This window comes from Doryrhamphus excisus, chromosome 9 (genome assembly GCF_030265055.1).
Source record: "Doryrhamphus excisus isolate RoL2022-K1 chromosome 9, RoL_Dexc_1.0, whole genome shotgun sequence".
NCBI lineage: Eukaryota > Metazoa > Chordata > Actinopteri > Syngnathiformes > Syngnathidae > Doryrhamphus > Doryrhamphus excisus.
In genome coordinates this window covers 16,094,625-16,105,826 of record NC_080474.1, presented here as the reverse complement: position 1 = coordinate 16,105,826, position 11,202 = coordinate 16,094,625, and the positions used below count along the sequence as shown (strand labels likewise).

The following is an 11,202-nucleotide window of genomic DNA, read 5'->3' as shown; positions in this document are numbered from 1 at the left end:
CCTTGTGGGTGGCATACAGGAATGACACCGTCTGTCCTTCGCCCTCCTGTTGGGAGCAGTCATTATATTGACCCACTTTCATTCGTCATTCGCTGTCCTTCCTCATTCGTTTTAGGGACTCCTGTTCACAATGTACACGGGAATCTCGGCCCCTTCACTGTCACTGTTCCGCTACGTTTTTATGCATTGTGATTGTTTTCCTATATGAAGACATATAGTCCCTGAGATGCCTCCTAAAAGCTCTACCTCTTCCAGGGTTTCTGGAAAGCGCCAGAAGAAAGTTAGGACGCTTCTGGAAAAGGTAGCATTGCTGGATATGCTAACAGATGGAAGAAGTTACGCCGCAGTAGCACGCCATTATGGCATGAATGAGAGTACCGTACGGTACATCAAGAAGAAGGAAGCAGACATAAGGAATACCGTAGCGGTGAGTAGTGTCTGCGGAGGTGCCAAGACCGTTTCGATTGTTCGGGAAAAAGGAATCGTGATGATGGAGTCGGCCTTGGCAATGTGGATTACGGAGTGCCGTATGAATAGCATCCCACTGGATGGTAAGCTCATCCGTGAGAAGGCAAGGGAGCTTTACAAGAACTTTTCGAGTTTACCTGAATGCACCAACGACCCCAAAGAGAAAGAAGCAGGACAGTCGTCGGCGCGGGAAGGTTTTCAGGCAAGCGGCGGGTGGTTCGACCGTTTCAAGAAACGCTTTGAGCTGTGCAGCGTTTCTTTGCAAGGGGGAGCTGCATCCGCAAACACGAAAATCACAGAGGAAGTTGATTGCCGCCCACAGCACGTATTCAATATGGGCGAGCCTGGTTTGGTCAGGAAGAAGACGATGCCTTCGAGGACGTACCTGATCAAGAACGAAGCCAATGAGGTAGTACAGTTCAGTAAACTTTATTGTTTCCTGTATTGTAGGCTACTGAACGTACATTAAAAGAAAATTGTAATTGATTCCGATACCCTTTCAAAAATGGGCATTATACTACGGTCTTCTTTATTTCTCTTTTGGCTCGTGCGGTGTGTAAGTATCGCGGTAGTTGTCGCTTTTCGTGTCTTAATTTTTTTGCCGGACTTCCGGTGTCACGTGTCGAAACACAACTACCCCGGATGTTACGTAGGAATATGGACTTCAAATTTGAAACGCAACCGAAAGTAAGAGTAAATTTGTCAAAATGGTTCCCGGACGTAAGCCGCATTGCTGCCTCTTTTGTGGAGGCATCGAGGAGACGACGGTAACCGGGGATATGCTTCGCAAAGAAAATGTCACCGCTCACCAGAACTGTTTGGTAAATATTACTACCATTCGCTTGTACGGGTTGTGTTAGCAAAGCAGCTAAAGTTAGTTGGCTAACGTCATATACCATTTATGCTTGCGTTGAGTTTTAACTAACAGTGTTGACATAAACATTAGGATTAATTGGCCATTTATTTAAGTTTAGTTCTGACAGGGTAGAGTCATTTATTTAAGTTTAGTTCTGACAGGGTAGAATCCAGCGGCTGTCCATACAGTGGTTGAACACACCCCTCTTCCAGTTTAGCTCAAACCGAACTGTATTTCAGTTTGAATTAAACTTGACTAGTTATTTAGCCCCTATTGTAGTTGTAAGCAAATTACGATATCCAGATCATTGCTGGAGCTGGAACTAATCGACTAACTAATAGTCACTTTTATTGTACATTCTGAAACCGCTTATATTTATGTCATTGTCATACAACTGTCCATATTGGAATATTGCATTTTTTTGCCTGAGAGATAGATCATTTTGTTTTGGCGGACTTTTTGATGCTTTCGCGGAGAGGAAAAACGGAAATGACGTAATGCTAAAACGCCGGCCAATCGCAACTGATAGTCCGCGTCACCTTTGACGCGAAAGATTTTTTTGGACGTGCATATGACGTCAAAACGGTGCCAAACGGTGAATGTGATGTTGACTGTGGGAAATGACAATTTCCTTACCCTAACAATGCCAAAATGGACACTTTCGAAAATTTTAGTTAAGTCCCTAATGAGGATAAGCGGTATAGAATAAGCATGGATAGACACTTAAAGTATTTCACTTTCCGTTATATCCATTTTTTTCCACTTCCTGTATGAAAGGTAGTATTGATTATGCGAGGTTAACTGGTTACTCCAAATTGTCCATAGGTATGAATGTGAGTGTGAATGGTTGTTTGTCTACATGTGCCCTGTGATTGGCTGGTGACCAGTCCAGGGTGTAACCTGCCTCTCGCCCGAAGGTAGCCGGGATAGGCTCCAGCATGTTCGCAACCCTCGTGAGGATAAGCAGTATAGAAAATGGATGGAAATTTGAATTGCCAATTAGCTTAACAAATAATAAAACAAGACAATACATTGTGGGTGTTGAATCAAAGCTGCATCAAGTCCTTTTGGTATTTAATTTCCTTGTAGTCCATTTGTAATCTTCATTGATGCCTTTGATAGGGAGTACTTTGGCTTCCTCCTGTTAAGTGAATTGGTGACTGAAGCACACTCATGCACAGACATGACATTTTTAAACTTCACTTGTGCCGATGGACATTTTTTGTTTTGTTTTTTTACACCAGAGTGGGAGAAATGTGCTTTTATTCTGTCCCTACATTCCTACGTGAGGTTTCTACTTTTGGATAGTTTGTGGATATATAACTGGTTGTTAACTGTCTTTGGTATATTAATGTCTGGGCAAAAGCTACAGTATGCTCTAAATTGTCCATAGGTGTGAATGTGAGTGTGAGTAGTTGTCTATATGTACTCTTACTGATGTTCTTTATTGTTTCACAGTTGTTCTCGTCGGGGATTTATTGCAAAGATTCGCCTCAGTTTGACGACCTTTTCGGCTTTTCTGTGGAGGATGTGGAGACTGAGGTGAAGCGAGGAAACAAACTGGTAAGAAAAGAAAAAAAAAACAACCCACACAAAATAAAAATAGACAAACCCATTCAATACAATAAACTTTTTTGTTCATTTGATTATCTCAGAAGTGTGCCAAATGTAAGAAGAGTGGCGCCACAGTTGGTTGTGAGGTGGACAAGTGCAAAAGATGCTACCACTACCCTTGCGCCATTGAAGTAGGAGCAGAGCCTGTGGTGGATGATAACAGAGGCGAATATGTGTGAGTCAAATGCAACATTTTTTTTAACCATAGTGGCATTTTGTCTTTAAAATGTAGTTAGTTAGGAGATTGTTTTTGTCCCACGGGGAAGCTACAAGTGGCTTTTGTGTTCATGGGTTATGTGCTAACTTACTTTTTTTTTTAAGCGTCACTTAACAACCTTCCTCTTTTATCATTAGAATTATGTCTTATCATCAAAAGCTCAGCACTAACTACAGAATGGTTAGAGAAGACTGTTGCCATTTATTGATCAATTATTCATCAGTAACACAGTCAAAATGAGAGAAATAATGAATGTTTACTTTGCAAGTTGATTTCAGTGTGTGCTCTTAAAATTTAATTGAAGTATAATTTTAAGTTAGGGCAGTGTTTTCCAATCTCTTTTGAGCCACGGCACGTTTTTTTTTTTTATTATTCATTGGCATAATCTTGCGGCACACTAACCACCTCACGTGCATCAGTAAGTCTATTGGAGGAACGAGGGAATCAGCTATGTCAGTCTTTACACCACGGACACTTGACAATGACATAATATTTGCAGAAAATGATTAATAAATGTTTTTTTTAAAAATTGACCGCACCACAGTGGTTGAAAATCACTGACTTAGGGGCCATGGTGTTTCCTGTAAAAAAAGCAACAAAAAAAAGTTTTTACAATTTTTAGCTTCTGTTTATCCATAATGTTTCATCTTTAAACATGTTTGTGTCTTCTTCCCATAGGCTGTTCTGCTTCGAACACTCCAAAATTGGACAAAAGAGTAAGCTTCTATGTATAAATGTATGTCAAGCACAATTTAATGTAACATTTAAGGCCTGTTTATAAACAGGAAAAAATAGTTCCACAAATGAAAGTGACTGTGTCAAGTCTGGATCCACCACAAGTTCAAAGGAACCATTTAAGGTAGGTTCATTCACATGTGTACATATACACTCTGATGTCATTTGGGGCCGTTGGCTGGGAGTTTGAGAGCCCTGATCTTGAGGTTTATACAAGCAAACCCAACAGGTGGCGCCAAAACAACTTCAAATCAAAGCCTGTCTTTCTGTCACTCACTCAAAACACACAAGTGACCTGGAGACATGCGGTCATGACACAGAAACCGAGTGGGGAGAAAAATGTGCCTCGGTTTTGAAGTTGTGATGGCCATTTTAAGACTATGCTGATCAATAACGTAATATCATCTAGCAACTATCCATCAACAAAGAAATATTCACTTTTTTATTGCAAGCCTCCAGTTATTTCACTGACATTCATTTTTTTTATACCTCAAATATTTTTTCAAAAGTCTGTCTTGAGAAGGAAGCGTCATTTTATATCTGAGCCAAGCCAGTCAATGTAATCACAGATGATTAAAATGCTGCCATTATCTTCAAATTAACATAACGCATCCTCTGATGTTTGCTAACTTGGTAATAATATTTGAGACACTTTTTCCTACAGGTCTCTGTGTCATGAAGTCACTGGTTTGAGTATGCATGAATGATAGAGCCACCTGTTGGTTTTCATGTAGAAATGTTTAAATCAAGACGATACATAATACTCTAGAGAGAAAAAATACAGTCTTGTATTCCAGTCAATATGCGTATTATTGAAAATTGAGCATTTTTGATGACTATTGTATCTCTTGATTTGTATTGTATCTCAGATTGTGTAATGTAGTGACAGCTCCTTTAAGCAAATGTCTTTCAAATGAAAACCTTCAGCTTGAGGTAAAGTAATTACATTGTATTCTTCTTTGGGGGGAGTTTTGCCCTACTTGTGAGAAAGAGAAAGGAAATATCAACTTGGAGTGTTCATCTCTCACCTTTATGTGAGTATTATGATGGCACAAGACATGTGTACGACTACAGGGGCCGTCATTAACCATATGTGTGCTTTCAGGCTGTATTGCGATAAACACTCCATGGCATCAAACAAAAAGGGAACGACTTCTGGTGAGACAAGTACTTTCTTCAAACTTTTGATCTGGTTGATTTGTAAAAATGTAATATCCTGTGTCGACAGGTGATTTAACTGCAACCTTTCTCCGCTCGGACTCGTGCCCGAATCAGCCTGTTGTCGCTCTAAAGGTACGAGCCCAATTAATAGATGTGTCATGAGATCTTGTAAAATCACAACATCCATCCATAACTTTTGTCTCAAATTCCATCCCCGCTCATCTGCAACAATTAACCCGGACAGCATTTTTTCATCTTACATCGTTACATAATTTACTTACGTGAACCAAACACAAAGATAACATAGGTCTGCTTTTTAATGGATATGAAGGAAATAAAACAATTTGAGAGACTGAAATCAAAGCCTTTTTTGCATTTTTAAATGTTTTAAAAATGGTTAATTGAATACCAAAATAGTTAGTTGATATATTGGATAATGGATTAATCATCAATCAGTCAATCAATACAGCCGACAACAACTCCCTCTCCATCGGCACCTCCCTCACCTCACTTTTGTAATCTCGGCATATACCCTCTCCTTTGAGCACCACATCACCCTGATAACCTAAATAACCTTTCCTCCACCTAAACGCATAATACAGCATACAGTAGTTGGTGTGACGCTTTTGTGTGTACTTTGTACTTCCTGCTGGCAGAAAGTACACGGGACACACAAGCATCTTATTCACTTGCAAGTCTGTGAGCTTTTGTGATTTTTTTAATGTTATTTCTATATTACTGGACGCTGCCCAAACGTCCTGCATCTTCCTAGGAGTTTGGCAAGAAACCTAAGCATCAGAAAAAGCTGCAGGAGAAGGTTGAACTTCTGGATATGTTAAAGGGAGGTAGAACTTTTGCCGCCGTAAGTCACCCTTGTAGAGTCAGTAGAAGCACTCTTTCATACATAAAGGACAAGAGAGAAGTAAAAGTAAAAGTGTCAACTTGTGCTATGCCCTACATTTCTTCATCATTGTGACACTGCACAGTACATTCCATCATCATTAGTGGTGAATAACTATATCTTTACTATTTAAAATGCAGAGATGAGTCAACTTCAATCTAGTATGTTTTCAAAGGGGAGGAGTGGGCTTGTGTAGCATACAGTGGCACCTCCATACAGGAGTATAGCCCACATATTAGTAGTGTCAAAAATAATTTTATTTTATGAACATTTTATGTTCTGTCTCAATTACTAACATTTAGCACGGGTGGTCTTGCCACTTAACAGCTCTACTTGGTGAGACAAGAAGCGAAGGTATCTGCTGTAAATGAAGTATTTTTGTTGTCATGAAATGATTATTGTGTACTGTTCTTTTTACAGAGACATCAGGTTTGCACTAACAAGTAAGTGTGTCCGCCGTTTTTGTGTCGTGTGCAATACCATTAGCATTGCCTGCCTGTGTGCCATGATTTTAAGAAAGTATTTTACCTTAGTGACTCCAAGAAAGATTAATTTTCTACCACTTATCCTCACGATGGTTGCAGGGGGCGCTGGAGCCTATCCCAGCTGTCTTCGGGCGAGAGGCGGGGTACACCCTGGACTGGTCGCCAGCCAATCACAGGACACATATAGACAAACAACCATTCACACTCACATTCATACCTATGGACAATTTAGAGTCGCCAATTAACCTAGCATGTTTTTGGAATGTGGGAGGAAACCAGAGTACCCGGAGAAAACCCACGCATGCAAACTCCACACAGAGATGCCTGAGGGTGGAATTGAACTCGGGGCTAGATATCATCTCTTAAATTAAAATCTTATTAGCTATTTATGTTATCAACATATCTGTCCAAACAAATGTACCTGTAGTTGCACCAGGCATTCAATCCAACATGACAATAAAAAAATAATTACACATAATTAATTCCTCAATAGCTCTGTATGTAACCGGGAATACCGGTAGTACTGGTAATCTGACAGTCAAAATACCTGAATAGATTTCAATAGCAGTTGCCATGAAAAAGTACAGATACACAATAAATGAAAATGATTATGCAAATACAAAGACAAGGCAACATTAAAAAAATGGGCTCATTTCCCAATTAACTCATTAAATCCCAGCAATTTTTCAAAAGCTGTCCCTTTTGGTACAGGACATTTTTGATAATGTTGACTGATTTTTCTTGGCACACAGTATATTGTGTTCTTGGGACATACCATTGGTATATACCAAATGAAAGATTGGGTTCTTATCATTCATCAGAAAAGACAATTTGTTTCTACCTTTTTCCGTTCTTTAGTAATCAGCAGTAGAACATACGAAACGAAAATTGCCACAACATACATATGTAAAAATACATACATGAGTTCATCATAAAATCATACAAACAAAAGTGTAGAAAACACATTTCTATAATGGAGTTCATGAGACAAAGCAAAGCCATCAAACAATTACCTAGTTTTACCTTAGTTTATCCATAATGGGAATAATAAACAAGAGAAATGAGGAGAGGAAGTTGAATGTCAGCTAATTGATGTCGTATGATATCTACAAAATGACGTTTATGTGATGGACCCAACCTACCATCACGATCGACGTAATGGGCGACACTGGTGTATAAATTTCTGTAACTTCATATCGAGTGTGTTGCTATTGAAACCTTGCCCGTGTTACGATATCTCTTACAGACAGGCCGATGCCCCCCCCAAAAGGAAACGTCAAAGCTTGAGAAGGAAGATACAGAGCCTATTAGACTCCTCATGTTCAGGTATATGTGATCAGTTGGTTCGTTTTATCATTGGGATTTACCCAAATGGGTGGAATTCAACCCAAATTATTACCCCCCCACCAACATGTGTCACAGGTGACGAGGAACCGCCTCACTCATTTGCACCCATACAGGATTCAGATTCCGACATTAGTTCCGACTTGGCTTCAATGGACCAAGTAAGTCTCGGCTGTTTATATCATCATCATCATTATTATCGTCATGTGACTGTGATTACTCATGTGACACACATTTCTTCCTTTTGTCTGTTTCCTGTACGGTGCCGCCTCAGTCCGTCAGGTAGGACCACTGCTTCCCTACAAAGTACTGTGGAACCTTGGTTTTCAAACATTGCTTTGGTTTGCGTACACTTTCTTAGTAATTGTACAACATTGCATGGTAATAAATAGTCAGTTTGTTGTACTGTATTATTACACCCAACTCAAAGTACCCAATCAAAGCATTGTCTTTGCATTTAAAAAAAAGTTGAATTACTGTTAAATAAGAGAAAGTAAGAAAGTCGAGAGACTATTTTTTCTCAGGTTTTGATGCAAATTTGTAGCAACTGTTAGCTGTTGTTTGCTTGTTTTATCCACTTGGATTACGGTTTCTGTCCTGCTGCCATGTAATCAGCATTTGGATTTTCAAGTCTCTGGCTTGGATTTCGGTGCTAAAGACCGATTCTGCACATCTGCCAACTTGACCGACTCGACCATGCCGGTTTATTAGCTCCAGCTACCAGACTACTTCAGTATCAATCGGTATATCCTAGCATATACACAGAAGCTTCTTGTGTCTTTTTGGTGGCTTAGGATAAGGGTTGGGATTTGAGTCTCTAACATACCGACTCTCATGAGATGGTTCAAATCTTTTTAGTTTGATACTTGGAGAGGACGCCCCGGGTTCGAATCTCCATTACTAAGCATCATTGGTTTGGCTTAACTTCCATTCATTCATTCATTTTCGGCTTATCCTCACAAGGGTTGCAGGTCTGCTGGAGCCTATCCCAGCTGTCTTGGGGCAAGAGGCGGGGTACACCCTGGACTGGTCACCAGCCAATCACAGGGCACATATAGACAAACAACCATTCACACTCACATTCATACCTATGGACAATTTGGAGTCGCCAATGAACCTAAGAAAACCGGAGGCATGCTAACCTACATGCATTTACTTCATTAATGCACAATTTGCATATGCAACCTGATTAATGTTCACATATTCATGATGTAGAAATAACAGATCACCTCGCCGTCAGACTTCCTCTAAGCCAGGGGTGTACAACTCATGCCGCAGAGGGCCGAGACAGTACAGGTTTTCTTTCCAGCCGGTCACTAAAGCAGGTGATTTTAATGATGAACCCTCCTTTGGTTTGAGGGAAGGAGCTTGTCAATTAAATCACCTGCTGGAGAAAATGGTGGGAAAGAAAACCTGCAGCGCTTCGGCCCTCTGTGGAGGGCACACACGTGCTATAAGCTATCAGGATATGCTAGGTAGCCATACACATGCATACTCAACTTCTCAACTGGACCACATTTAAAGATGTTCTTCTCTTTCAGGGAAGATGAAGTGACCTTTGCTGGAGCCTACAAAGGTACTACATACATTTTGGATTTTGAGTTTTTTTCCTTGGGGGTCCAAATCAGGGAATGTTGTCTATTGCTGCCTGTATGTAAAGCCCTTTATGGCTCTTTTGTGATTAAGGGCTATATAAATAAAGTTGACAAAGAGATAACCTGACATTTGACAAAACCTGACATTTTTTCCACATGTGATCATAATATACATCATATGCTTGAAAACAAATATTTATAGTATATGTCACAGAACTCATAAGTAACATATCTGCTTCTTTCTTTCCCCAGAACACCAGACAGCAGACATGAGTGGAGATGTGGACCCTGTAAGTTCTACTCAATTGAACGCTCGGAAATGTTTGGAAAATAGCATTGATTTTGCCTGCATTGCACACTTAAACACAGCGACGTAAATAACACCTTTCAAAAGGCATAAGACAGTCGAAAGTGATTATTTTTACTACAGCAAAGCATGCTGGGAAACTTGTCATTTGCCCATTCCACACCTCAAAAAGGGCAGGCCAAATATGAGTTAAAAGACTATGTAGTACTATTAAGTGCAGGAGGAACTTTAGTTGTGTGCGGGGCTGCATCGGACACCTTGTTAATATCAGTGTTCCCTTTTAGGATGCCAAGTCTCTTCCAAAGGAGCTTCCTGCGATGACATTGTCACCAGCCCCTCCCACTGGGGAAAATTCCACTGCAGCAGAGGCAACACATGGGAAAAACAAAGGTATATTTCTACTCTTTGTTTCTAGACAATGTAGGGTTTTATGATGGGAAGAGTACACATGTACTATTTAATAGAAAGACCCATCTTTTGATTGACGCATTGATTTAAGAGTATTAATATTACTGATGTCCTGTCTTTAGGAACGCCCCCCGCTTTGGACCCTGCTAGCTTCTGGAGAAGCTGCAACGCAGCAGGCTGCACACAAGCCATCTTCATGGATTTAATCATGGAAATGAGCAACATCTCCACGAGGATCCAGTCGGACCATGCCAGCCAGGAAGGTGAGCCAAGTTCCGTTCACGTGAAAAACTGATTTCCTACCAGACTTCCAAAGATGTTCTGCGGATGCACTGCAGATTACGACACCGCCCTGAAAGTCATGATGGCTTCTGGCAAGCTGACGCAGCTGGTGAAGAAACAGCAGAATGGTGAGTTGAGTATTTTTGCATCGTTCAGCAAGTAAGCTTTTTATAGTTGCAGGTCAGATTGCCTTCTTTTTAACCTTCTAACTTGGACTTTTGTTTTTGCTTTTGACAGCATTGATAGGTAAACAAATGGAGCTGCAAAAGTCACTGGCAGCCATGCAGGAAGTAGAGTCGGCGCTGATGAGATGACATCACCACTTTCATGTCTGATGGGGTCCCACTCATTTTTTTAAGAATGTGAGTGTGTATGTGGTTTTGTATTTAAACATACAGTATTAACTGTTGTCATCTACATGCTGAGATATGAACATTGAGAGGACCATCAATGTGAGTTGTTATTTATTTTAAATTACATTTTCATACCGACGTCAGAAATGTCAAACTAGCACTTCAGAGTACTTGGAGATGTCCCTGTTTTGGTAATACAATAAAATGAAACTGGCATTCTTACTTTTTTTTTTTTATTTCTGCTTTTTAAAAAAGTTAATAGATTTAAAGACTGGTCTCCATTGGAATGAAAGCGTCACAGCAGGAGTGCAGCTGTAAATTTGGAATACTTACCCACAGTAAGTCAAATACCCGAAGTAGCTAACCTAATTTTTTCACCTCTCAATTATCTGTTTAAGGGTATCAAACTCCTCACCGTATACTTTCCTCAGATTTCTGTCTTATTTAAACACTGTAAAAAAATAGTTCAAACCTTC

At 40.1% G+C, this 11,202-nt stretch overlaps 1 protein-coding gene across 7 annotated transcripts; it reads left to right on the top strand.

Annotated features, from left to right (window-relative positions):
* The first annotated feature begins 99 nt into the window (after positions 1 to 99).
* Positions 100 to 10,942, top strand: phf11 (PHD finger protein 11). 7 transcript variants are annotated; one of them, XM_058081559.1, is made up of 19 exons: positions 101 to 877; positions 2,783 to 2,887; positions 2,980 to 3,113; positions 3,834 to 3,871; positions 3,941 to 4,014; positions 4,860 to 4,924; positions 4,996 to 5,048; positions 5,119 to 5,183; positions 5,824 to 5,892; positions 6,373 to 6,395; positions 7,684 to 7,763; positions 7,860 to 7,942; positions 8,056 to 8,063; positions 9,323 to 9,357; positions 9,629 to 9,666; positions 9,968 to 10,073; positions 10,214 to 10,354; positions 10,430 to 10,501; positions 10,611 to 10,942. In XM_058081559.1, the coding sequence occupies exons 1-19, from the start codon at positions 227 to 229 to the stop codon at positions 10,685 to 10,687; spliced, it is 1,917 nt and encodes a 638-aa protein (XP_057937542.1). In that variant the 5' UTR covers positions 101 to 226; the 3' UTR covers positions 10,688 to 10,942. The 7 variants fall into 7 exon arrangements, with proteins under 7 accessions (XP_057937545.1, XP_057937542.1, XP_057937541.1 ...); XM_058081558.1 differs by having other exon boundaries at positions 5,824 to 5,913; XM_058081565.1 differs by lacking the exon at positions 101 to 877 and adding an exon at positions 1,102 to 1,289 and having other exon boundaries at positions 5,824 to 5,913.
* The last annotated feature ends 260 nt before the right edge of the window (positions 10,943 to 11,202 follow it).